The 27933-nt window shown below is 39.1% G+C and overlaps 1 protein-coding gene across 4 annotated transcripts in view; it reads right to left on the bottom strand.

The window, feature by feature from the left end:
• Positions 1 to 765: 765 nt before the first annotated feature.
• Positions 766 to 27933, bottom strand: part of DNAJC13 (DnaJ heat shock protein family (Hsp40) member C13) — a 56262-nt gene continuing 29094 nt past the window's right edge. For all 4 annotated transcript variants that reach the window (XM_027907478.1, XM_027907477.1, XM_027907474.1 and 1 more), the window contains 34 exons: positions 26995 to 27098; positions 26754 to 26913; positions 25737 to 25799; positions 25300 to 25401; positions 25028 to 25132; positions 24427 to 24629; positions 23903 to 23987; positions 23267 to 23421; positions 22270 to 22315; positions 21934 to 22088; positions 21123 to 21324; positions 20353 to 20468; positions 19462 to 19540; positions 18769 to 18904; positions 17437 to 17621; positions 16399 to 16473; positions 16083 to 16202; positions 15000 to 15179; positions 14089 to 14256; positions 13365 to 13478; positions 12910 to 13026; positions 12193 to 12370; positions 11119 to 11210; positions 10682 to 10781; positions 10146 to 10220; positions 9917 to 10029; positions 9311 to 9480; positions 8909 to 8951; positions 7849 to 8022; positions 6660 to 6839; positions 6314 to 6454; positions 5732 to 5875; positions 4863 to 4962; positions 766 to 1606 (listed from right to left, as the gene is read on the bottom strand). In XM_027907478.1, the coding sequence (XP_027763279.1) occupies positions 1509 to 1606; positions 4863 to 4962; positions 5732 to 5875; positions 6314 to 6454; positions 6660 to 6839; positions 7849 to 8022; positions 8909 to 8951; positions 9311 to 9480; positions 9917 to 10029; positions 10146 to 10220; positions 10682 to 10781; positions 11119 to 11210; positions 12193 to 12370; positions 12910 to 13026; positions 13365 to 13478; positions 14089 to 14256; positions 15000 to 15179; positions 16083 to 16202; positions 16399 to 16473; positions 17437 to 17621; positions 18769 to 18904; positions 19462 to 19540; positions 20353 to 20468; positions 21123 to 21324; positions 21934 to 22088; positions 22270 to 22315; positions 23267 to 23421; positions 23903 to 23987; positions 24427 to 24629; positions 25028 to 25132; positions 25300 to 25401; positions 25737 to 25799; positions 26754 to 26913; positions 26995 to 27098 (4278 nt within the window). In that variant the 3' untranslated portion in view covers positions 766 to 1508. The remainder of the gene's footprint in view (positions 1607 to 4862; positions 4963 to 5731; positions 5876 to 6313; positions 6455 to 6659; positions 6840 to 7848; positions 8023 to 8908; positions 8952 to 9310; positions 9481 to 9916; positions 10030 to 10145; positions 10221 to 10681; positions 10782 to 11118; positions 11211 to 12192; positions 12371 to 12909; positions 13027 to 13364; positions 13479 to 14088; positions 14257 to 14999; positions 15180 to 16082; positions 16203 to 16398; positions 16474 to 17436; positions 17622 to 18768; positions 18905 to 19461; positions 19541 to 20352; positions 20469 to 21122; positions 21325 to 21933; positions 22089 to 22269; positions 22316 to 23266; positions 23422 to 23902; positions 23988 to 24426; positions 24630 to 25027; positions 25133 to 25299; positions 25402 to 25736; positions 25800 to 26753; positions 26914 to 26994; positions 27099 to 27933) is intronic.

Raw genomic sequence — 27933 nt, 5'->3', positions numbered from 1 at the left:
AGCTTTGGTCCTGTAACAATCCTTCCTCAGTAGTTACTTACAAAAGAACTTGCCCCTGCAGGAACAGAACCAGGCAAATCACAGCATATTGCCCCCTTGGTAGCCCTACTTCCTGTGAAGTTAGGATAATCACTTTTCAACTTATACAGGACTGATCAACATTTAACTTAAGGGTACAAGTGTACCCTTTTTGTGTGAACAAACAAGCCCCCCCTCCAAGTTCCTCCCTGCTGGAGCTTGGAGAGAACACTCTCTGCTTGGCTCAGTCTCTGGGGTGAGGCTGCAGCCAGTTCTGTCCTTGAGCCCATAGCTGAGTGTTCACCTCAAGGGTGTCCAGCTAGAGCTGCTGTAGTCAGTCAGGGTGGTACACAGCTGAAGGTACCTGAAGCTGGAGGCACTCCCCAAAAGTTTCTTACCTCATTTTGATTCATTATACTTAAAAACAAGACTATAATTTCTTTTGGGACAGCAGTAATTCTTCTTTACATTTCCATCCACCTTAGTTTCCTCTTGCTTCCTGCCCAGAATGTTTCCTAGGAAGTGGAGAGCATTATCCAAGTCAGTGGCTGAAATGCACTTCAAATACAAAATCACACGCACTGTATGTGGTTGACAAGTTGTGCTCCCGGCTGTCAAAACATGCACAGTGTGTTTTTCCAATGAAGAATGCCCAGGGACCATATTTAGCCACGTTCCAAGTAGGATCTCTGACCACACTCATTTCCTGCACCTTCAGAGAACAGCTACACAAGAACAACACCTTTATCTCATTAACAAGGCTCTTAATTCCCTTTATTTTAAAATTTTATGTACATATGAATGATCTGTATAATGTACACTCAATATAGAAAGTTTTTATATACTGGATAATGTATAGAACATTTCACAATTACACTAATTTCTTACATAACATGTCAACTTTAAAGTTTTTTTGCTGAAGCTTTGTCAATTTGGTCAAGCCAGTTATACATACGAATGTCTAATGCTGTTTGATCTGAGGAAGAAGATAATGTTAATGATTAAGGACATGAGTGAACCGGTGCAGAGACAAAACCCTTTGCAGGTCATGTTCAATGGGAGTGATCACATCAGACTGAGAAAAGAAGGGATGCCCGTTTAGTGGGGGTCGGTGAGGTCAAAGTTATTTTAGCCCAATTCCTCTAGACTGTAGCTCAACTCCAGTCATGCTAATTCATAAAATATAAAAACTAGGAAAGTTTGATTCACAGTCTTGTAAACAAATATAAAGGAACAAAATGTGCTTATGTACAACAAGAAAAAATTCTTGTGTACCCATTTCAGCTGATCCACAGAGTGCTTTCTTGTGTTACAGTGTGGTAGTTAGAATCACTGACTTTTTCCTAGAAAAAAAAAGTCATAGAAAAAAGGAATAACACTGTCATAAACACCCAGCAAGGCAGTAAGTTCACTTCAATGTATTGGAGGAAAGTGCAGTTCCTCATCACTGGCCTGTCTGCCTTTGTCTCTTTCACAAGGGTTTCCAGTCCTTAGCTGACATCTCCCACTTCGTTGTCTACCGGGGGTGGTACGTTGGGCATTACAGATGACGTTGTCCCTGCAGTAAGGTAACCAGCAACTCCAGGGCCTTTCGGGAAGGAAACAAACACCGGCGATTAGTTTGCATTCTACAGGCTGATTGAACAGCTTTATTCCCTCTGGTAACACATCATCTAAGTCAACCAGACACCTTACACAAGAACATTTAAGAGTTTTTGTTTAGATTCTTTGAAATCTAGGAACACTAGGAATTAAGGCTTATTAGTCTGCTAAGTGGAGTAGCTTGTGGAGGCCATTCTTGGACTTGCTCAGCGTTTTTTGTTCTGATATGCCAAATAAGTTACAAAGGAACCCAACCACCAGCATTACCCATCTCACCTTCCAGCACAGAAGCAGCAGTAAAGAGGGGGAGGCCTTCCTTTGCTAAGGAAAGGCCCTACCACAGGAGTGAAGAAAGTTTAGGCATCTGTTCCAGTACTGGGCTCCTCATATATGCTTTCAGGGTTGTAAAGGTTTTTCCCAGTTGCATAGTCCAAGGAAGCTCAATAGGGTGCACCATGAAGGAGCAGAACTGCCTAAAGCTTGTCTAGGTGGCATTTTGTGCCTTCAGTTAGGAAAAAGTAACAGCATTCTTAAAATACACAAACTGTGTACTGGAGATGCAGAACTCCTTACAATTAGTAAATCTCCATTTTGATTACTGTGGGGCAGTTAGTTTTGCACTGCAGGCAAAGCCCCTCCCTCAAAGCTTGGAAATAAAAATTTAATTGTATAGAAACTTTCAACAAATGCGATAAAAACTCACATTGCAGCAAGAGGTGTTTGAACAGTAACTAATGACTGTAGAAAACTCCTCATGCACAGCATGTTTCTGTACCAGTACAAAGATCAACTCGGTATTAGACCTCCAGCCTACACTCCCAACATTCAACATGGTGAATTCTGCTGGGTCCTGTACTCTCCCCATTTAAGTCATCCTCACGGAGTTCTCCCAAATTTACTATCCCTTCCTGCCCCACCCTTCTCCTCAACTACACCCCCGAGCCAGAACATCAGAGCACGGTTTGTCTCCTTGTGAACAGTCCTACACTACTAATGTGAGGAAGAGAGCAAAGCAAGCAGTGCCTTTGGTATTTAAAAGCTCTCTGCCTTCAGGAGGGGACCTCTCTTTGACAGCCCACTGGTGGGACCTGCCAAAAGCCACACCCACTGTTACACGTCCTAGTGCAAAAATCCCCCGTAGTTATCTTGTGGCTCAAACTTTTCCATTAGGGAGGATTCCTAACACAGTTCAGAAGTTCAGTTCCTGTGTAGTACCAGCAAGTACCAGCCACTGCAGTTATCAGTGTTGTGCTCCTGTGTGCTCGAAGAGGGCAAGTTTATCGGTGTTTGGCAGTTTGGGACCACGCATTTGTCACAGCTCTAGGACATGCATCTGTTGCTTGGAATGCAGCAAGTGCAGCGTGCGTTCTATGAGATGGTATCTACCTGCTTTAGAGAGCTACACAGAAGTTAGCAAGCTGCCTGACAGAGCAGATCTAAAGCCCACTTCTCAGGTGAAGGGGACTGCTGCCAGTTAGAAGGGAAGGAGAAGAGACACCTGAGGGAAGAGAAATAAGCAAGGGAAGTTTCAAGGGAAGTGCAAATAGCAAAGCAATTTGAAGCAAGACATAAGGCAGAATACAAGAGAAGTTAAAAATAAAGCTTTTAGTTTGATTTCCATCTACACTCGGCATTTGTACAGCATCTTCATTCTACACTGGCAAGCACTTAAACATTAGGCAATTTAAAAGCAGCACAGGCCTTAAGGCAATTGGAAAGCTATACTGTCCCCAGTCTCAAGCCTGACCACATCTGGTATGGTTTCAATTCTTGGCCAGTAATAAGCCAGCATTTTCTTCATATTTCTATATTTATGGTATTTATGAAAGACCAAGGAAATTCAGTACCAACCAAATCAGGTGATCAGGTGTTCTTTGTCAAAATGGCATTAAAGGGTACAATAAATAGAAAACTCCAGTTCAGACCTAAAGCACAGAGTCTTTTCTGTGTGGAAAAATTCATCAAATGTTGCAATATACCTGCTCTCAAAGTCTAAGCATCTGCTTCTAGAGTGTGTAATTCCTGACTTGAAAGGCCCTTGCTTCATTTTCTCAAAATACATGTCATTATCTTGCAAGAAAAACTTTGGGCATCTGATTTTTACCTCACTAGTTCAGTTAGGCTCAAAAGCTTTACCAGGACTCCTGGAGTGGGTTAGGTGAGAAAGTTCCATGCGACACATGGATGTGTTCATACCGGCTTGTCACAAAGGACCTTAAAACATCACCTGGGAGGCAAAGCTCTCAAGACCAAATGATTGTTCAGCTGATGGCTACTGAGGAGTCAGAAGTTTGCAACATGTATTGCTCTAGATAAAAAGTTTGCTACAATGTGATTACTTGCTGTATCTGAAAATATGTGATAGGAAGTTTTGGATTGTGATACTGTGTCTATCAAGTGCTGCACAGCAGTGAAAGAACCACCACAATTCATTTCACTGTAACTGTTCTAGGATTGTGTCTGCTCCGTGCCATTTACATCAACAAGGTTTTCATCAGTTGCTATCCTTTGTGTGTGCAGCACACACAGCTAAAACGCTCTTCTACACTGCCAGTGGGACTGAGGTGGCAGCCCTGGGGTGCCATTTTGATCTTGGTGGCACCAGCGGGGGACTCCCCCAGGGTGCACCACTGCTGCAGTCAAGTGTATGCCACCAGCTCCACACACACAGGCACCAGGCCATCTTGCCAGTGCACTGAGTCTGCCTGGAATACAGCCTCAAACTCCAGGCTATTAACATTCCAACTTTTCCAATACTACAACTACCTGCCTAACGCTAAAGCGGTGTAATTCACATGGCCAATTAATACAGGCAGTCTAAATGATTTCAAGTCTTCAAAACAGTTTGTTCCTCCCTCCAACCTTGGACAACCATGTGTTCTAGGACTGAAGTAGACTGATCCTGAGAAAGTACAGAAAGCTACTGTCATTCATTAGTTCCAATTACATCTCTGCTTTATCACCACAGAGTACTTTCAAGTCTTGCCAGTGTCCAGATTCCATTGCTCTGATATTTTAGAAGTAGGTAAAGCAAAGACTACCCTGAGAAATACATTCTCAACCAACAAGAAGTTTGGCTTTTGATGAGTGTTTTAAAAACTTACTGTATTTTTACAGCATTGAACGTTCAGACCATGGGATGGCACTAGATCCTGGGGATAAACAGTATCTCCAGAGTCCAGTCTGACAATTAAGTAACTGTTCAGTATGACTCAGGACATAAACAGGAAAAAGTTGCTCACCTGTGAGGTATCCTGCTGTTTGTGTATCAGAAATGAACAAGTCGTGTTTCTGATCCTTGAAGGCACTCCACACAGAAGAACGAGACAGAATTTCATTTACCTGCAGTATTTGGAGAGATCAACACAGTGAGCAAGTGACATTTGTCATGTTCTATAACCAAACCATTCCAAAGGGATTACCAAAGAGCATGGCAGTAGTTCAGGCTGTGATATGGAATTCACACCCATTTCCAAGGAGACTTGCTTTTCCATGTTAATTGTCCAGCTGAACACATAACGCTCAAAAAAAGTCATTTAGTAGCTTGACTTTGTCCCTCACTCCCCCGTTCGGTGACAAGGAAAAGCAACCCTGCAAGCAGCCACTTGCCACACACCTACAGCTGAGGCACAATAGGACTTCTCCTCTACTAGAGCAAGATAGAGATAACTTGGAAGAAGGACCTATCCCCAGTTTCCCTCTGTCTGAGAAAGCTTTCAACACAAGGGTAAGTGAAAGGCACCAAGGACTTGCACAGTTAGTGGGACCAATTTTACCAGCTGGAATACACATCCATAAAGCTGCTACAGTTGTCTATTTATTCAGGAAACAAAAAAGCAATTTACATTTATAAACAGTTCTGAAGAGTTGTCAGTAGAAGCCAGCTAGCTTATAGAACATTTCTGCACTTGGAATTTGTCTTGTCAGTGCTCTTCACATGCATTGAACCAATGACTTCTAGTAAACAGAGGATGATGTAATGAGTTTGTAGTTACAGAATGTGAACACTTTAGGTGGAACGACATACATGACACCCAGAAAATTAAACAAGGGATGTTCAGAGTTTGATCTTCAAGTGTCAAAGCCCAGATAAGGACTTGTCAGTACTTACCTGTTCCCCATACTGCAGGCTGCGAGACATGGATTTCAGAGCTTTAACAATCTGAGCTTTTGTTGCAGATGGACTTTCCAGGTTCTCAAGACCAACACCTTCAAGCAGCTTTAGAAGATAAGGGACCAAATCTGCTTTCAAAGCCTGCAGACACACCCAAATGAGTTGTCTTAACATGGACTAGGAAGTTCCATATAGATGTTTACATTACTAGCATTAGTGTGAATGAGAAGTGCTATTACTAATATGCTAAAGCCAAGGCTTATCCATTTTTCCTGTACGAATACATACAAGAGAAAGCAAAGATACTGTCCAGCAATTCTGCTCTGTCCAGGTGTAAACTACACTTTCTCAGCAGACACTACCCTATGCATAAGCTTCAATACTCAGGTGCCATCCTTGAATAGGTCTGCATTTTAGATAAAGAACTGACTTCTCCAACAAGTAAAGCACATTAATTAAGTTCTAGGAGGCTTCCCAGATGCTATCTACGTTGAACAATACCTCTGTTCTTATGAACAGTTTAGATATACCCAAATGTAAAAATACCACATTTTTACAGTCTCAGAATGCACTACTTACTTGGGCTACTAAGTCAGTTTGTTCCTTCTGAAACATTCGATTCAGTGTTTCACAGGCTACACCAACTATATCTGACCTCTTTTTCATTCCATTCATGAGAGGGCTAATGGTCTCTAGTGATGCCATTGCTCGAACACAAAGCTGTGGAGAGACAGAAACATCCAGAATACCTTATTTTGTGCCAAGATTAATGGTTATTGCAGACATGGTCAGCCAAGACCATGAATTTCTCAGTCTTTAATCAATTAACTTAGTTAGAATAATGGACTTCCAGGAATAATACTAAATGACACAAATAAGTCCAGGTATGCATTTTTTCCCCCCAAGCACTTAAATGATTCAGTACCTCATTGTCAGACAGTATGTGCATGACACGAATGGCACTTTTAGGAATGGCATTGTTCTTGTGATTCATAGCCTGGATTATCTTGTGAAGATGACCAAGTGGAGGAACTTGATCAGCTAGCTGAGGCTGGGCACTGAACAGGCACACTGTTGCTGTGGTAATGGTTTCTAAAGTTTCCCCCTGCAGAAAATCAAAAATCAACACAAAGTATAACTCAGTAAAGCCTTATGTATCATCATAATAACAACATTCCTCACTTGCTCTGCATTATAGATTTTTCCCCTCGTGCTTTTATGTCATTTGGCTCTCGAACTATTAAAACAAGAAGAACGCGATTATCAGCTCCAATAGTGGCAGATATTCACTAGTTCCATGAACACAGACCACATGGGAATTCCTAAGCACTATTTCCAGCATCTAGAGAATCCAATGTCTGGCTGCAGCCCTTGCATGTGCTAACTTGCCTGGTGGAAGCATGATAGTATGGATGTTCAGGTTGACCCCCTGAATCTTAACTTAAAGGGCTCTGCAGCCTGTGCAGCAGCACTCGCCACGCTTGGGTGCATTCCACACCCCTACAAACAGCTATCACATCTTTGCAATAAGGATGTCTCTTTTATTCAACACGCAAGTTAATTTCCACCCTGCAAGCCTTACCAAGAATCTGCCTGAACATTGTTCAAGTCAATGATGAGTTACTGATACGACTGAAAACTGAATTTTCAACATTGTTCTCATTCAAACTGTAACACATTTGCTCTACACATTATACTAACTATTAGGTGGCAGCCTTCTGTAGGTCATGTAAGTTACACCAGATGGGAAGTTAGTGTTGCAGAAGGACAACAGAAGTGTCAAGAGCTGAAAATTTTTAGACAGTGTAGAACAAGTGCCATTTTCTTAAGTCAGCCAGTCGTGGAATAATTAAGCCTCATCTCTAGCAAAAAATAAGCCTTCAAGACATAATTTAGGCTAATTCTGGGGCTTCAGGGACTGTAAAAGCACTGACTCATGTTCAAAAGTAGCCTCAACATATCAATGTGCTTTTACTGGGAGTCAGAAAGCAGATGAAAAGCCCCATTCATGTTGGGAAGAAAGTGTGAGAATCTAAGTTAATCAGACCCTAACAGACTAGTAGTTTAAAACTGTTAAACAAATTGAAAGAGTAGAATCAGAAAAAACAGCTTACATGGGGGTTATTCTTCTCCAGTAGTTCAGTAAACTTTTCCAACAGTGCAATGAGGAATTCTCTTGGTTTCCGTAAAACCCAGGCCGGCTGGGCAATAAAAATCCTTAGGAAGACTCCCCCCACTGAAAGTTCACCTTCTGCCTCACCATACACCACAGCAAAGTCTTCAGGCAGCTGTTGAATTGTAAAGAACAAGGAGTTATTGGCAAGGGTATTTTTGAGAGCTGCAACTGTTTCTCTCCATGGTCAAGGTCACTAACTAACTGTATTTTTCCAAAATAGAGCTGTGCAAGACCAATAAATACTTCATTTTGAAGGAACATGAGGTAAGGAATGACATTAGAAGGAACAGTTCGGGCAGTACTACTACAGTGAACTTTTCTTTCAAAAAACTTGACTGAACCTACAACTGCAACAGTGGTAAACCCTAGTTCAAGAGAAGTGCCAACAGCAAGGCTGATGATGCAACAGCCCTCTCCTTCCTTTCTTGCCCACTTCAGGGGGAGGTTTCTCACCATCAACCTAGGGAAGCTTCCAGTTCTCATCTGGATCAAAATAGCCATCCTGCATGTATTTAGAAATTTGTTTAATGTTGAACTAGAGCACTGTTGGGAGGAAGTCATGCCTGGCCTTTCACAGTTATTGGGAAATACTACAAACTGGAACACCTCACTGATTGACCTGATGCAAAGGACAGTATTTTTTGAGACTTGCTGACCTAAAGTCACTGAACATTTTTTTCTACAGCTATGTAGTGACAGGACTTTTTCCAGCAAACTGATACTCTTTGTTGCTGACTTTCAATGTGTTTTAGAATTACCCGAAGGATCTGAAAACTCAGAGTATGTTGGCAGTGGTTTTGCCAGTAAGTGTCTAATTTCAAGGTACAACTAGTAATGAAAACATCAAAACAGTTATGTTTTCAGTTATGAACAGTTACATTCACAGCATGGCAGTGAATTTCTGTTGGTACTTAAACAGAAAAGCCTGTTATGCATCTATTATCAGCTAGCTTATAGTCTCCCTGGATGGACTCAAAGCAGAAACAGTATACTTTTACCTTCCAGTTGGTGTCAGGGTTATCCCTCTGAAGTTTAAAGTGCCTTTAAAAAGAAAGTAAGTTTTAACAAGCAATAAAAGAAGCAGTTGTCTTCCCTACTTGACACCTCAGTCTCCATCATTGTGAAGCCATCCCAGCTTCTAAACCCCTTTTTTTTCCCCACTGCAACCCCCTCCAATTCTTACAGCAGTGAGCAAATACCTGGACTGTGCACAGACTGCACCTGCATCACTGAGTTACAGGTACAATACACAGTGAACAAGTTTCTTTTCACAGAAGTCTGGCTTGCAATGATTCTAGTTTTTACATCAAGAGTTTTGTCTGACAGTTCTACAGCAACTCTGGTTTATTTCCACTAAGAAAGTTAAGGCTATACTTATGAGTCAGTAGGTCTTGACATACTCAAGCATCATTTCTCGAACTGTTGTTGATACTCTCTCCCTGGAGCTGTCATTCCAAATTAATTCTGGATTTTCATGAGTTCCCTCAAAGATATGGACAGCAGCTTCAGGGTTGTCTCTCATGGCATCCATGAAAACTCCAGGTAAAAATTTCATTAATGTAATTCTAACCTAGAAAGGATGAACAGAATTGACATTTAGTATATCATACGACAAACTAAATGACAGGACAAACTAACTGACAGAAACACAGAGGACTCCAGGAAGTCCATTTATCTGTAATACTAGAATTGCCAACTACTAGAACAGAACACCACAAAATAAAATGGTGCCATCATTTCAAACAGCAATAACCACTGACAGGTCTGAAATCTAGGTCTCTAATGCTAAAGTCTTTACAAATGGAAACCAAAATGCTTACAGTAGTTATAGTAAATACAACAACTTCCAGAAGTCTGCTTACAGATTAAGGGTTAACTATTTGAAGAAGCCAGATTGCTCTTCACATGAACATTTTAGACACAGAAGAGAGTTTTCTTGCTTGTCTTTAGAGAGAGGCAGGTAATATCAAGATAAGAGTTCCAACACGAGCTGTTACTATTCTTACCTTTGGACCCACCAGCTTATCTGCAGTCATTTTGGCAAAGAGCTCTGCTGTCTGGGCTCGGACCTGCGGATGTGTTGAGTTGCAAAACATATCTAGTAAATATATTAAAGCACCTGTAACAGAGATAGGAAAACATTCAAACAATTATTTTTTCTAGTCACAAGTAGTGAGATAAAAAGTATCTACTTCCAGTGTTGCAGAAACATTTGCTTTCAGTGTAGTACAGTACCTTTTGCCATGGCCTCTTTAATTATTTTTGTGCTAGATGTCAAAGCATACAAAGTTTCAAGGACGAGCTGCCGACCTGTCAAAATAGAAAGTATTAAAAACTTTGTGTCATATAGATTATGGACTAATAAAAGATGAACGTAACTGATCTTAACAGAAAGTTGTATCAAAACTACAATAGAGCTTATGACAATTGCAAGCTTACTCCGGCTAAACCAAATTAGTTAAGGAAGGTCAAAAATCAATCATACATTCTAGTACAGGATAGCTTCTAAATTAGATGTTTGTTACCTAAATTCCCTAAAATAAGCAGTCAGTGGAACACTACACAATTCAAACCCAATTAGAATACCTGACATTTCAGCTCACATATTTAAGACAAGAAACTCGTTACGCAGAACATTTTTTTAAATCATCCTCCCTGAAAGGTGGTTTTAACTTAAAACTCAACTGGTAAGCTCAGCTAGCTGCATTCTAATTAATTTCTGAGTTGGAAACCCTTTACTTTGCAAGACTTAAGAATCACATTATACATACTTGAAGGTAAGGAATGCAGGAGTGCCAGTAAGTTAGAGAGAACCATTGATTCAGCAATGTTGTTAACACATTCTTGGTTACTTGTTACTATGTTCACTACCTGTAAAAGATCAGAAAAAACACTTGATTATATTCCAGCTTTTAAGACACTGTCCAGAAAACCTCATTGGCATATAGAGCTGATATTTACAACATTTATTCCTGCCACCAAATTGTCTTGTCTCCTCAGGGATGAAGGGAGCAAAGACTCAGGCAAGAAGCTATCACATGTTTCTCCAAGGAGGAACCTCAATCTTGATACTTTTTAGATGCTACTCTAACAGTTACACCATGAGGTTTGTTTGTGGTTATTATGTAGAACATCTAGACAGGTTTAATGGTTTAGTGTACTTTTGGTTTTGTTGTTTTACTTGGTTTTGGTTGGTTTAGTTTTTTACCTCCAGAGCCAATTGCTGCACCAGGCCAGCTCCATGAACACGCAGAAGGGAGAATATCAGCTTAAAGTGACCTATGCACTCACACTCAGAACCTGTAAGATACAAAATAAGTTACTCTTCATGTTAGCCAAAGCACTTACTGAAGGTTATCCCAAGCACACATTTCGCTCTACAGAGAGGTGTTAAAGACTACATGGCTTTATACAGTCTGTCACAATAATTGTAACAGCTTGTTCAGGACAACATCTACTAAGGAGTTAGAAAATTTTAAAATCCTCTCTATTAATCTACCTTCCACAGAGTCTCAGGTCAACAACATTCCAAAAGCAGAGGATACTTCCTCCCTTTAAAGCAAATAACTGAGCTAGTTCTTGGACTACTTTGTTTAGCTGTCTTGTAAGAATGCAAGTAAAAATTCCATAATTTTATTTATCCTTGATGATCAGCTCTTGTCTTCAAATACACTTGCCCATTCACAATGTCCTGGCTCAGAGCAGGGTTGCTATATGCAGCAGTAACAGCTGCCTTCAGGGTTATAACTGCAAACACAGAATATCCAGCCTGAGAACAATTTAACCAGCTATTATTAGAAGCCACAATAGTAGCATGATTTGCTTTTAGAACTAGCATACAGTACAGTAAGAAAGTGTCCTAAAAATTTGTCTTAGGCTTTTCCAGTCTGTATGTTGGTATCTGCTCATAAACCTTTGCTGGTATTAGCTGCTCACTCTCAAAAGCATCTTTTCCTCCTGCTTTAGTAAGGCTCCAACATAGATGACATTTAGGTGTTTACTAACATACAGTACTCTGTTCAAAGAGGTTCCTTCTGATGCAACAAAGTTTAAAAAAATCAGTTAAAGATTCTTTGAAGAATTACAGAAAGTTTCATCTAGGAGGCTTAAGTGTTCCTGGCAACAGCAGGCTCAAATTAGAGTTAAAACCTAATGATTCAGAGTGTTAACCAGCAAAACAAGCTTCCCTCTCAGTGGAAGATAAAGACTACAGAGGTCCACAATTTTTAAGGTTGTCCACAAAACAAAAGGGTATATGAGGGAAGTTCCATTTTAAGCCTACCTGGGTTGTGTTTTATCACATTTCTCAGAGCCTCCAGGGCCATTTCAACTCTCCGTAACCGATCTCCGTGTTGATTGGACTCCACTTTCCCCGTCTGTGTTATTGCCATTAGCGTATGAAGGTACTGTGCTTGTGAGCCTACGTAATCCAAAAGGCTTGCAGCAAATGCTTTAGGAAGCTTTAAAGCAGAGATGAGAGCATTTTTAGCTCTGAGATGCAACAGTATTCACAGCAGAAGAAAATGTATCCAAATAACTTGTCCTAGGATTCACATATTCCCTTTCTCCAGATAAGCAAACAGGAAACACTTCTCTTTAATCACTACAACATCTGGAGCACATTAACCCTATTTCTATCTAAACATACCCTTAAGAGGGTGCCACTACTTCAACAGGTATATGTTTGCCCATAGATATAGATGGGTTGCAAAACCACTACGCAGAATCACCAGCGCCTGGAATTACTGAAGCAACTCAAGTGACGCAGTACAAGCTTGTAGAGAAAAGTCATTAGGACTTCTGAAGCAGTACATCTTAGTGCAGACTAGTTCTTTTAATTTCTTCTGCTCCAGTAAAAGGGATGCCTCATAACATACTGATTTTGAAGAAAATTTCCATCAGATTTTCTATTTTCTCCATTCTGTACAGGCAGATAAACAGGAAGTAGCAACATTCCAAGCACTAGTTTCAACAGGAAGGTTATTTAGCTACATCTCACCTCTAGCTGGAAGGTAGGGACCTCATTGTAGACTCTAACAAAAATCTCTCCCACAATAAGTTCCTTCGCATGGTCACTGAAGACAAAGTCAGATCCATAGCTCTTGTCACAATCACCCTTTAAGCAGAGATAAGCAGCAAAAGCTCAGACAGAAAATCATCTTGTAGAAAGTGTAAAGCTATAATCCGATAATGAAATAGGCAATACTTGAGCAGAAAACTTAATGCTTCAGCAAAAGTCAAAAGCTCAGATTGAAACATAACAAGAAATAAACAAGCAAAGTCTTAGGGTTTTTTGTTTTCTTTTAAAAACTACTGAAAGAAGAAAGTGACTTAGGAGTAGTCAACAATGGATATTTGTATTAACTCTAACACTACGTCACAGGTGGATGTACCAAAACACAAAACAGTTTTAAAAAAAAACAGTAGTGGGATTTAAAGTAAAAAGTATCTTACTCTCTTAATCATGCTTTCTTGCTGAGATTCCAAAAACTCAAGTAGTTCAGCTCTTGTCCCGTTGTTCCAGATCAAGTAGGGGTTCTCTGTATTACTGTTAAGCATCTTCAGAGTCTAAGAAATAAGGAATTTACATGATGTAACATATTTACAAGTTTTGGATCATTATGCATAGTAATCAGCATGTTTTGTGATGTTAATTCAATCTCATTAGCAATGAGACCAGTTACATAACCAAGTTAAAAGTGTGAAGTTTCCCATACTAGAAAAACAGTACGTGCAAGTTATTTGGTCCAGTACAATCTATGCTATAGTTTTTTCTTTATTCTGCTTTGAGCCACGTTTAGTTCAGATTCTCCATCTATTTTTGATAGTGAGCAGCAACTATCTGCAGTATATCTTTATAGATGACTTCCTTAGCACCGCTTTTAAAGAGATAAGTTTAGCCTTTGCTCTCCATCATCATTTATATCCTTAAGCCTTCAACAATTAACTCAACTTCTTTGTTCCTATATTTATTTTGCAAATACTATTCTATAGAGCACTGCTGCTGTCTGCAGTGTTCGAGGCCAAAGCACTTTCTTTTCCCTGCAGTTACTCCAACAGCAAATTAAAATCACACTGCTGTTCTCAGGATCAAGCTGGTCTAAGAGAGGTCAGTGTTTTAGAAGGGACCAGGTACTCCTTCCATAAATCACTAGAGAAAGTTTTGGCCAACACTTACCTCAGTAGGACTGACCACGGCGAGTTTTCTGGCAATATAGGGTGTCAACATTCCAGCCAAACTTTTCCTGATTGTTGGGTTTTCAGGGGTAGCTTGTTCATCAGAAAGATACCCTCCAAGGCGACTCAAGGCCAGGAGACTGAGCTTAGCAAGGCTATTTGCTACCTCCTGAAAAAGACAGACAGTTAGAAAAAACCTAGAGCTTACTGAAGAATTATCAGAATAGCCAAAAGAGTTGTCCAACACTTCTGCACCAGAACAAACAATATCGGTGTTTGCTTAATAAGTGCAGTAAGACATAAGCGCTGATAAGTAGGAAAACCTGGGGTAGGAAGATCAACTGAAAGTTACAGAAGCAATTTAGTATATTGGCTTCTGACTAGATAACAATTACTGCTCATATAGTCAAATATCAGCATAACAAATATTTCATGAGAGTGATACAAGATTTTATAGCTACAACAGAGTGTTCAAAGCTCATCTCATCCAGTAGCTGAGGAAGAAATGCCATGCTTAGAGGGTCACCATTTGAGGAAAAAGCAGACATTTTAAATACGTTCTAAGTATCACTAGAAAACCCTTTCAGCTGAGCCTCAAAAGACTGATAACAAAAATGTACATTTCTGCTGTTAGCTATTGATAAAAATCTCTTGCACTAAGTCCATTCAAAACTGCAGGCTTTGACAGTTTCAACATTTGAACTCTTTAAAAAAAATAAAAACCCCAAAATACAACACCCAAGAAGTATATACACCGCTACACAAAAATCCCTTTCCCAAGCTGCTTTGTTACCATTGCTGTTCATGCAATTCAATGATCCTAACAAGTATTTGAATACACTTAAGTCTATTAGTAAGAGATGGCAAGCAACAACCACTGGAGTTTGAAAGCATGCACCTTGGGAACATTACCTGGTGGTTTGAATCTTCACTTTTCTGAATCCCGCTCTCTTCCAGTGTATAGTCATAGTTGAAGAGGTAACCCAGTAAGTACCAGAGAACACCAGCTTGAAATAAGTGTGTTTGTAGCCAGTAATCTAAGGCAAAGGAGCTAACGCACTCTACTCCTAAAGCAGCTACTCGTGGAATGCTCTGAGGGAGAAAAAAGAAGTTTGCCTTAGTGCTTGTAACCAAAACCTCCTTATCAAAGGTTTAAAGCCAAAACTAGTTGATCCTAGAGTACTATCCAGGCAGCAGAGAGAAGAAAATTGAAGTAGATACAACATCTGCAGTCGAAATGTCTGGTAACCACCAACATGGCTAGTTAGTCTGCATCTTTCAAAGGGAAGAGTACTAATTTATTTCACATAATTAGAAATGGGCATTATCTCCTGAATTAGCACAGTAAACAGCTAGATGTGTCAGTTAAAAAGTAAAAGTAGCTGAATCTTTACAGTGACTGCATTTTAAGCCCACTAAATAGATTCCAAATTCCAATGCAAGTGTTGAGAACTAGGCAGTGGTTCTCATGATTGGCTGAGACCTTACAGAAGGGTTGATCGGTCAGTGCAACTACAAGGAAAGGGTGAGAGAAGTGGGTTTGCTCAGCCTGGAAAGTAGAAGGCTTTGGGGTGACCTAATTGCAGCCTCCCAGTACCTATAAAGCCTACAAAGAAAGATGTAGCGACTATTTACAAGGGGATGCAGTGACAGGGCAAGGGGGAATGGATTCAAACTGAAAAAGAATAGGTTTAGATTAGATATTAGGAAGAAATTCTTTAGTGTGAGGGTGGTGAGGCACTGGGACAGGTTTCCCTGAGAAGCTGTGGATGCCCCATCCCTGGAAGTGTTCAAGGCCAGGTTGGATGGAGCTCTGAACAACCTGGTCTAGTGAAAGATATCCCTGTCCATGGCAGTAGGGATGGAATTAGATATCTTTAAGGTCCCTTAGAACCCAGGCCATTCTATGATTGTCTTATCTCCTTTAAAAGCAGAATATTTCCCTAAACATTTGACAGTTCAACATCCATTTAGGTGAAGGAAAGGAGCACTTACCTTGCCATAATACAGTAGTCTACAGAGGTCCTTAATTATGTTAGGCATTTCTGTAATCTTCTCTCTGCAATCTTCAAATTGAGCTGCTACACTGTAACACTTACTAATGTATCCACATACCTAGAAAAAGCAGCATTTTATTCATTACAAGTAGAGGAAAATGCAAGCTTACAATCCTATTTTCAATATATATAAAATATCAATATTTTATATTATATATATACACACACTTATATTTATTATAATTTTATACATATACTATAATGTATCAGCTTCTCAGAAGACTATATACTCAGTTACAACTGCTGCAACTTACCTGTACAGACATATCATCTGGTTTACTAGACCGTGTCAAGACTGCTACACATCGATTAAATGCTTCTTGCAATACCTGTGAGGATTGGATGATGCATAAGTTGAGTCACAAAAAAAACCAGATAACAGCTGGTAGAAATAAAACATTAATTAGTAAACTCATTTTTAATGGTTGAAGGGAAACATTTGACAAAAATCTGCTGCTTGCTTAAATGGTTTGTAGGAGCAAAGATCCTTGCAAGTGCTGGTATTAACCTTTGGTGCTTTAGAGTTGACAGCCTTCTCACATGTGAGCTAATAAGCTGGTGAAGGGTCTGGAGCACAAGTCTGATAAAAAGGAGCTGGGTTTGTTTAGCTTGAAGAAAACAAGGTTCGGAAAGACTTTATCACTCTCCACAAGTACCTGAAAGAAGGTTGTAGCAAAGTGTAGGGGTTGGTCTCTTTTCCCAAGTAACAAGTGATTGGACAAGAGGAAATTGCCTCAAGTTGCACCAGCAGAGGTTTAGCTTAGATATTAGGAAAAACTTCTTCACCCAAAGGGTTGTCAAGCATCTGAACAGGCTGCACAGGGAAGTGAGTGAGTCACCATCCCTGAAGGTTTTTAAATAGGCATGTAGACAGAGCACTTAGCAACATGATTTAGTGGGACTTGGCAGTGTTGGGACTAACAGTTGGACTCCATTATCTTAAAGGTCTTTGCCAGCTTAAATGGCTCTAATACTGTAATATGGGTAATGAAAAGCCCTTCTGCTCAAGTGACTTGCTGACATTTATCAATTCTTTCACGTACAGAATGCACCAGCTCACAGTAGAGTTTTGTAAAGGCGTAGAGAAACATCATATGTAGCTTGCTTATCCACAGGTCAATAGACAAGCCTAGGTTCAGAATGGGGTATTTTCCGCAAGATGCTTCTCCTACTGGATCCAGAATAGAGATAACAAGAATGGACAAAGGTCTCAAGATGAAAAGTGATTCTCAATTGCACTTGATGTCCTATGCATTGAGGATAGGCATTTCAATAAGTTTCTTTGCATTTACCTCAATTCCATTTTCTCTCCTCAGTTCTTCTGCATTTAACGCTGAACAACTGACAGTATGGAAAGCAAGTTCTGTAGCAGCAGGCAACAGAGGAGATTCTTTGGAAAATAAAAGGTCATCTGATGTTTCAATGGTAATAGTTTTTATCAGCATAGGATAGCCTGCATACTTGTAAGGTTTCAAATCTGAAAGAAAAAAGAGAAAAAAAGCTTACATGTATGCAGTGTCTAAGGAATTTAAACCACCACAAAATTATCAGTTGAAAATATATCAGATATATAAGGACTAGGAGTGAAAAAAAGCCAACATCTGGTAAAACTGGAGCAAGACTGAGCAGCTCACACAACTTGACTCCTTGTCACACAAAACAGTTTATGCTAGAAGCTGACAGCTTCATACAAAGAAGTCATTTAGGACTAAAAAGACTTATCTTCAGCTCATTAAGCCCCCAACTCAAGAGCCTTCCCAATGACAACTGTCTGTCTGTCTCCAGAGAAACAGAAGTATAGTTTTGTCTGTCTGTCTTAGGCCAGGATTGACTAACAGTAAGCCTACAGGGGCCTTACCCAGTTTGGGACAACAATCATGTTTTAAATTATTATATTTTTCATTGCTTTGGGGTTCAGCCGTGTTAAAGAACAAATTCATTTTGCATAGGGAGCCAACTGCAAGCCAACCCATGTATGTCTATACCAATGCTGTCACTACCTCCACACAACTGACAGAGTTATGATTGCATGTGAGGTTCTTCATTTACCATTATAATACAACACTTATGCAGCAAACACTGTTGACTCTGCAAGGCTTGAACATGCCAGTAGCTACAAGCCTGGGACTGTAGCTAGAGTCAAGTGTTAGGGCATTCTAGTTATCCCTCTTTCCCAGTTGGGCAGTGAAAGAGGTAATGTTGCAGCACACTCGCCAGAAGACTCTAATACTGGTCAGAATTCCTGCAAGAATATAGCCCTCTGGCTGTTAAACATAAGACAATCTCATAACCAGAATCTGCCATCTGGGTGACTGAGTACTAGAGAGGACTTTTCTGCTTTGACAGAATTTAAGTATGGAGGAAGATTAAAACTGATTACCACTGGAGCAGAGAACTTCAAAGAGCTATTCATGCTTTTTTGAATTAAGTTTTACTGCAGATGAATTGACTTCATGGAAGAAAAAGTCCTATTTTGAAGCCCTTTCCCATAGCTACATAAATCTTGTGGCAAGTCAGAAACCAGACCAGCAAAGCCAAGTCTCAGGAACAGAGGATATTAAAACTTTCTGAAATGACCGCTAAAGAAATGAACACAAAACCCTCTCCTGAGGCAGCATGCTTACCTTCCTTATGCCTGTTGAAGAGGATGCTTTGAGTTTTCAAGATCAAAATTATGTTTTCTGGATCTGGCCCATCTATCACCTTGGCAGATTTTGTGCACAGAAACTCATATGCTTTATTAACTTTTTCAAACATATCCTGCAAATAAAGAGGAATAGTCATAAGAGGTATAAAGGACCCTCTAGATTACTGAAGCATCAGTTTAGATGCAGGTAAAATAAAGCAGTTCAGGTTATAAGCCACAACACTAGTGTTATTGCCTCACTACACTTTGAAAATACTCTAAAACACTAGTTCACATATCAGGGGTTTTTTGTCTCCTAAACTCTGCCATAGACAAGACATTTAATCAATCATACTATGACAAGTCTGATAGTGAAAATGGGCAGAGGATATAATCTGTCTTTGAAAGGGAGCAAACATCTTATTTAGGTCCTGTGTAACTCTCTAAAGACACTTTCTGATATGTGGGTCTGATCTGACTAAATCAGTTCACTGTAGAAATCCTAATATTCTTTAAATTATATCAGTTAAATTACTCATTAGTAGCACTAATCTGTATTTTAGAATTCATCTAGGGCATAGCTTTTAAAATAAAGAAAGAAAACTCAAATGCACATTTCAGAATTCTTAACACACATAACAGTTGAATTTGTCCCCATCTTATTAACACCAGAAATTTGTGCTGTACATACCCTGCCTTCTGGATTCTTGTCTGGGTGATATTTTTGAGCCAACCTGAAATAAGCTTTCCTGATCTTGCTTTCATCATTTCTACAAGAAAACAAGTTCCATCCATTACATTGAGTAACATAAAAAAAAGCCAACCACAGCCTGGATTCTGACAACAGTACTAACAGTAACTGCAGTTGAGTGAAAATTGCAAAAAACTCTTATTCCCATTTGAAAATCCTGCTTTACCAGCTTACACTGAATGAGGGGTAACCGCGTGACATGAAATTTTAGAAACAAATTATTTTAAAATACCTCTTGTACCTAAGATACTAACCAGAGGGTGCTTAAAGTCCCTGAATATTTTAAATGAAGAACCTAAATGAGCTGCAAGGGATCAAAGTTACTATTTCATGATTTATAGTAAGTGCACTGTATTTGAAGGATAAATACAAAGTGTTGTTGGTTCTCTTCCAAAGGCCTGAAGTCAGAAATCAGTGGCAAGACAGGAGGTAAAAAATTCTAAAAGTATAATCACCATGGGAAGGGACAATATGTCAGAGGGAGAAGGATGATTAGAGAAATAAGTTCCACTTTCAACCTACTCAAGTTCTGCTGTATTTTTTGCTCACTATAGTTGAGTGTAATGCTTGTCCTTTAAAACAGCAGAGCTCAAAGCATTTTTTTCCCTAGTTTCAGTTTATCTAAACACTTTCACAATTATTCTCTCAAACACTGGAACTGTATTTCCAAGCTTTGCTTCTTTTTAGCAAAGCAATTGTCCACTGTGAAAGGTGCTACATGTAACTGAACTGGTACCCCTAACTAGTTCCAAGTACTGAGATAAACTCTAGTTTGTTCATAGAGCTTATAAAAAAGTAGTTATACAACTTTAGATAATGAAAACAACTTACTGGCTTTGTCCTTTGGGTAGATTAAGAACTTCATAAGCATCATCTATTGACATGGTAGGTGGTTTCTTCTCTACCTCCTTCTTCCAAGCTTCTAATGTATCTTTCAATAGTTTAATCTAAATAATTAAAATTTAGTAGTGTTTCATTTATGCTGACACCAGTATACAATTTTTAATAGAATGCTGCTTTATTAATGAATCCTAAATTTTATTCAAGATAAAAGGATATTAAGATAAAAATGACTATGTAAGAGTCACATTCAAAGATGGAGAATCACTTAAATAACATGCAGTTCACATCTTGATACTATAAAAAACTGCAACAAAGCTGCATGAATAAAGCCGCTTAGACAGATCTAGTTCACAGACTTGTACCAAAAAGATTTTATCAATTCAGTTAATGCTTGATCCCATGTTAGCTCAGTTTCTTCTGCAGCATGGGCAAACCAGAACCCAAAAGTGATGTTTCCTTCCCACTCCATAATCAGTTGAGGTTCATTGAAACAGCACCTGAAGTTTTTTTGAATGCTTTGTCTTTGAAGTATGCACTACAAGAAGGATATATTTATATTGGTTTTATATGGAAAGAACACTATCCTGCTTCAAGATATATTAGTGTTTAATGTGTTTGCTTTGTTTCCAAAATTCAGGATAAAGTAGTTACTTGCAAAAAAACCTAGTATTTGATTTCCTTAATATTTGTTACAAATCCCACTTTTATGACTCTGAAAGCTCAACAACTAAATGAACCCTAAAATACTTCTTACTTACTGGATCTTTAATTGGCCAGTCTGGAAATCTGAGTGTATCACAAAGATGCTTGAGGTAATAAATGTTACAGAACAGCTCATTTTCCAGTTGTGGATAGTTGATAACTGGGATGGGACAGTACTGGTAGAGTGCTCTTGTATTGCTTTGAAGACGAGGTGTGAAGTCAGCAAGATGAGCAGCAATCTTCTCTATCATAAGACGCCTAAAAGTTACAAAGTTCAGTTTAACACCTGCCAAGCAATCCTCAATCCTCACTCACTGTACAAGTGTGTTCTATGATTTCTTCTGAAAAGATTTTCCTTAGTAGTTCCAGAATAGGATTCTGTCCTATTCTATTACAAAGCTACTGAAATGCCATGAAAATTAGTTTATTAAAAACGATGTAAAGTGACAATTTGCCCTCCTCAATAACTCTTTACTTTCTGGAAGACCCTAATATTCCAATGTATTGGAATATAAGAGGTATATCTCAGAAATAGGTCCTGGTAATAAAAAAGTACATACAAATGAGTAAGTATAAAGAACTCCACACCCACAGTGAATTCTCCACTCACAAAAGGAACTTGATCAAGATGTAAAACATGTTTGTCTGATGTTCAGGGAAATATTTCTCTTGCTGCTGCCAATTCTGCTCCCCCTTACCCTCGTTATTTTTGATCAAAGAAAAGGGCAATGCAGGACATTGCTCTTGCAGAAGGCAAAGTAATGAAACCATGCCACCCAGGAATTTTCAGCTTTTCTAAAGAAACAGGACCTCTTCAACATAAGCTGTGGTTCAGAATTATTTGTCCCTCTGATAGAAAACAATTACCTCATTTCATTGCTCCAAATAGCTTCTGGAGTGTCAAATTCTCCAAGGAATATCTCAGAAAATTTTTCTGGTTCATAGTTTTCTAAATAACACACCATTGCTTCAGGAAGAATATGTCCAAGTATACTTCTTTGAACTATATCTTGACCTTTTGGCTGCAGAAGAGATCACACGGTTATCTAAAAGGTAATTAAATCCAGTGTTGCTAACTAAACTTGAGACCTAAAAAACTCTTCCCCTTTTCCCCTATAGCTCTTAAATTCCAGTTAAAACAACTACAGGTAGCCTGCAAAACTATTTGGAAAACAAAGGTAGTTACTTTTGCAATCTACTCACTTCTTCAGACTTGAAAGCTTGTTTTGTATGTGTGTATTTCAAAAACCTAGAAAGAGAAACAGCAGTTATTTTCTGCTTGATACTTAAAAGTACCCTTGAATAATAAGCAGACCACCATAGTCCAGCTGGCAAATCTCATACACTTACTTCGAGATAAAAGAGTAACAGCAACAGCTGTATGAATTTCTGTACAAAGTCCATTAAATGTTTGGGAACTCCACCAAGCTAAGCACTCCAATGTTTTAAGTGTTGCCTTACGTTCGTCATTTCAGTTTGAAAGTCTTGTTCCCTTGTTTTCTTCCCACACAAACAAAAAAGATGCTGATAGAGACACACAACCTTTCCCTCCAAGCCCCTCCCTGCACTGTTAGATCCTCACTGCAGCAATGAAACAGGGTGATCTTAGACTGATTGCTGACAGTCCTATTACACAAGACTCATCATGAAAGCATGCAATGATTTCCCAATGCGTTTCGCTGCACAAGAGACTTCACTGGAATTGTACGACAGCTTTTTATGAACTACTGCATTTAGAGGAAGACTAGTGGAGTGACGTGCAATAGCCACCTGCATGTGCAGCGTATCTGTCAGGCAATACAGACTGATTTAATTGTTTAGGCTTCAATACTGAAACATGTTGGCTTTTAGATTTTCCCACCACTTTCAACAGCAGCCTACTACCAAAAGTTACATTAGCATAGAGATAGCCTGTGTCATTGCTCTTTAGTGCTTGCAATGAATTACTCTTCTACAATACACCATGGCCAGTTGTACTGTTGGAACTGTATGATCAGACACGTTGTCATTCCCTCCCTGGAAAGATCATAAGCAATTCACTTTTCTAGTGACTGACTAAATCATGTGTAAGCAATTCTTCTAGAAGAATTTCATGTTGGTTCTAGCAAGCCACACTCCCCAGAGCATACGCAGATGTAGAGCAGCAGTCCTTCCAAGCATAACTGGTCAAGGGGTACTTCTGGTTATTCTTTTTCCTCACCTTGCAATAGGAAGTACATTGGAACCCGTGTACATCATGATGAAGAAGAACACTCCACTCAGATAAAAACGAGGTAACTGAGGGTTATCTTGCATGACGTGAAACAGCAATACAGCCACTTTTTCCACAAGGATAGGATCAAAAGTCAGTAACAGCTGAAATCAAAACACCAGCATTTCATTAGCTGCAACTAGTACAAGTTACTTAGCCAAAACCGAAGTTTTAACTAATTCAGTACTGGGACAACCCAACTGCAGAAATTTCAGTTAAAGAATACTTCAGCCTAAAAATCAAAAGTTTGAATCAAAGAATATTTAAAGTTGGGAAAGACCTCTAGAGGTCATCTTGTCAAACCCCTCTGCTCAAAAGCATAGTCATCTATTGCTGGTTGACAAAGACCAGGTCTAGGTGACTTTTGAGTGTCTCAAAAATTGGAAATGTTTCTTAATGAAACATTGGTTGAAACGGCATGAAATTTGAACAAGCAGTTGATTTCACAGAGTGTTGCTAGAGAAATCTGCAGGATGTCACAGATGTGATTTGATGTGTTTGCCCCACTTACAGTACTCACACAGTGAAGATGGTAGAATAAGTCAAACTTTAGCTCATTCAGAGAGCTCATTTAGAGTTACTTACCTGAGTGATATGAGGAAGGCAAGTACTATCTGACAACAGCCGTTTCACTCTAGGCAGAGGTCTTATGATAGCATTGTCTTGATCCCTAAAAAAATCAAGTAGTACAGCAGTAAGCACAAATGTGCCTTTTCTCTTTCAAGAATGAACAATTTTATTAAGAATATGGCTGTTGAGACCATAGTCTTTTATTGTTAACTTCAAAGTCTGCTGTTAGACTTGGTAAGTTTAGTGCCCTGCATCAAAGCAGATGGGTTTAGGTTAAAGGAGAGCTTGTCTGTAAGACTACATTGCTGAGCACTAGAAATACACATAGCTTCTGTTTTCATTCTTGCAGTCCATTTCGCAATATTAGTATTGTCTCATTTACAAACTTCCTATTTGCCCACAGAATCGCTACTATGTAAAAGGTTGTTTAATACAGTTTTTTAATGAACTACTTATTAAGAAAAGCTTATAGATAGAACTTATGAATTCATACATCTGCCAGATAAAGTTAACCACTTCTATTGAAAATTCCTGTTTACCTGCTGGGAAAATATCCACACATGGTGATTAGCATATTGAGGACAAGTGTGGCAAGGTCAGTCTCATTCAACACAGGCTGGCCACTGGCAAGCAAGCACCACTTCAGCTGAGGGATGACCTGTAATGGTCGCCAGCCATCCATACCTTGAGCCCAGCATCGTGTTTTTGAAGTCAGCTTTCCATTGTTCCATAGTTCCTGCATCTATTGCAAGATCAGAGATGAATTTAGCTGATTCAGCATTCAGAGGTACCTTTGCTCCTAGACACTCACAATCAAGGCAAGTTTTTAGCTGCTGTATGGCAGACTACTCTGGTTGCAATTCTGATGCGTTTATAACTCTGCCATAGAACCATGAAGTAAAAGTTGTCAGATTAGTTGCAACATACTGGGGCATGGAAGAGTAGGCAGCCTTACCAAACAGGTTGTGATTCTTGGCACAACATCAAGTCTCTTATCTAGCTTCAATCCTTACTTAAAGAGTTACGTGGAGAATATCCTTTAGCATTGTTTATGGTTCTCCCTCTTACTGTTCAAAACACACACCCAGTCACCAGAATGGAAATAATTTGTCAGGCTGAGGGTTTGAAGTTGACAGGTACCTCTTGAAAGCTGTAAGGCCCACTCCTTTCTTTGTCAGCATTGCCAAAGTACCATTCTTTCTCGCTCTCCCTCTTCGCATCAGGTGCCGCCTCAATCACATTGCTCTAGAAGTTGATGTTTGAAAGAACAGCTTTAGCTTCACAGTGCAAATATCACATTTCTATGGTAAATGTGAGAAGTACATTAGTTTTTTTTAAGAATTTTAAGGACGTTTTAAGAATGTCCTTTTAGTAGAGTAACGTATGAGTAGTAAGAAACAAAGGCCACATACCTGCAAAGGGACTGTAGCTCTGCTTGTATGAAGATGTGCCAAAGTAAGCAGATCCACAAGGATTCTGATTCCATTTGAATCCATAAGGTCCTTCACGTTTTTCTGTTAATGGATGAACTGAGTTACCACAAGCATTTTCTAGATAAGAGTTGTTGCAAGTACTGAACAGTTTTATTCAAGTAAGAAGTAACCATGAGAAAAGTTTAAATCATTCTCTAAAGTGATTAGAATGGTACAATTACCATAATATCTACACATTTCCTTCAGCTTTCTCACCAGTAAATAACTATCACATCCCAGAAAGCTGTACAAAAATTGTTTTAAATCTTCCTCAATACTTGAATTTTTGTTCAGGTTAACCCCAAAAGACTAGTTCAGACCACTTTATACAGCTGAAAGACCAATAATCTGCTGTTAAGTGTACATGTCCACCTTACCTTATTGAGGATCAGCTTGTTGAGAAACAGTATCAATCTGTCCCGCTCAAGCTTGTCAGTGCACTGTTGCAGCAGAAGAAAACAATTCAGTATTTCATAAAACATACTAGAAATTCTCTTCAAAAGCAAACAGAGTTGCACCTGCAAAGCTACATTATTTTTTTTATGCCTGGAAATGAAACTGCTGACTATTAAGCGTCCAGTTTCACGCACAGCTAACAACTGTATCTTTCTGTCACTGAGGAGCAAAGGCCTTGTTGCCCTCCAACCCTGTTGTTGTTCTGGATCAAACCTACTATTCTGCTAAATCTAACTGTTCTAATGGACAGTGTTTGGATTCCCAGTGAGCCAGTTAAAACAAACACATAAGAAAAAGAGAATACTTTCAGCCAGCAGACAGAAAGGGTCTTTGATATTACATCCCTGGTGAGATTATCAAGGCTCAAGGCAAAATAGCAAGGGTTCAGTTTCACTTGCAACAGCCATATCCAACACCCATACTGATGCTAGCAAAGAACCCATTCTGCAGACTGCATGGAAATGTATTTTTGCAAGCCGAATCAATGGTCAGACATAGTAAACATTTAACAGGTAAAGTACACTAAAAACCTAATCCATCACGCGTGCCCATCTAAGGTTACAGTTTCATTAGATCTGGTGCTGTTGCTACTACTCAAAGTCAGTACTTTGAAATAATGTGACACAGAACAATGCTCTCCTCTTAAAAAGCTTCTGCATTTTTCCAAAGCAAGCCAAAGTTATATCTGCATTTTGTTGGCCCTAAAGAAACTATTTAGAAATACCTCTATGATCAGGAGGTTTTTTTAGTGAAACTTCAACTGAAACAAGGGGAGATACTAAGAACAGCTGGTGACTGCATGGAAAAAAGTATTCATGCTGCAGTTTCACATTCTGTAAACCTGAAACTTGGGTTTCACAGTAACTTGAAGGATCTGAACATGTGTTGGACTAGCTGTGTGTTAACTACTGTACCCAGTAATTTAAAATAACTCTTACCCTTTCTAACATCCCAACAATGTACTTAGTATCAGAAAATGGTCCTATTTCTTCATGACATCTTCCATAGACAATGGCCAACGCTTGCAGGCATAAGCATTTCATATTCACTTTTGGGGTAAGCAAGAAGCGATGGTAGAGCTCATTGAAGAATTCGTATCTAAAAAAAAAAAGAGATGAGATTTTAGTAAAGAAAACAAACAGACCTTGGGAATGAAATAAGATTTTAATAATATCTCACGATCTTTTGATTGCTCCGCTGTCTTCAGTTTCATCTTCTTCCAGTAGCAATCTTAAATAATAATCCCCTATTTTTATTTCCTCAGAAAGGCACTCATATTTTACCTGTAACACAGAACGCATTACTTAACACTACATATTGTTTCTCCGTCATTAAGTTTTTCTTGCTTAACAATACCGTACTTGATTTCATCCAAAAACTCTATGAGGTTACCAACCCCTCCTAAGTCTGAAGAAAAATGAAATTTGCTAGTTTGTTGTTAAACACACACCTACGAAATATAAGCCACCTATGAAATATGCTGCTCCCAAAAACAAATGAAGTTTCTCATCTTACTGAAATCCCAGTTTCCAGCCTTTAAGTAACTTGTTTCTAGTATCAGCTGGCTTTACTAGCTAAACTTGGATAATACAGGATATATTTCAGTGACTCAAGTTTTAATAAGTAGTTATTCCATTACAAGGTATTTCACTCCATGTTACTACAAGTATGAAACCTAATTACTAGTTATACTTGCTATTGTGCTGGATAAGAGCCTAGAGGCATCAGTACACACACCAAGAAGCTGAAGTAAAATTGCACGATCAGAGCCATCGTTAACTTCAGAGCAACTACATTAAATTTAACCATATGCCTCAGTGCTCAGTGGTTTAAAGCACTTGGCAATCACTTCAATTAGAGGCACCTCTAACATGCCACAAAAGCCACTCTCTACAGCAGTTTTTCTTATCTGTAGTTTGCAGGCTACTGTCATGAGGCCACAAACTTGACCATAGCATATGATATAAAGATATCCTGCTAACTAGTATGCTTTCAGAGCAGTCTCAAGCCACCATGCCCTTTGGCAAAGTGACAGTTGATAGGGAACCCTTTTTCACCACTATGCAGTTTAAATACTTAAAGCGTAGTCCAATATTCATTTAAAAGCAAATCTCTGAG

This window comes from Empidonax traillii, unplaced genomic scaffold (assembly GCF_003031625.1).
Source record: "Empidonax traillii isolate 1590-97213 ecotype Southwest subspecies unplaced genomic scaffold, ASM303162v1 scaffold1478:size103887, whole genome shotgun sequence".
NCBI lineage: Eukaryota > Metazoa > Chordata > Aves > Passeriformes > Tyrannidae > Empidonax > Empidonax traillii.
The sequence above is the reverse complement of the archived record's forward strand: the minus strand, read 5'-3'. Positions and strand labels throughout refer to the sequence as shown.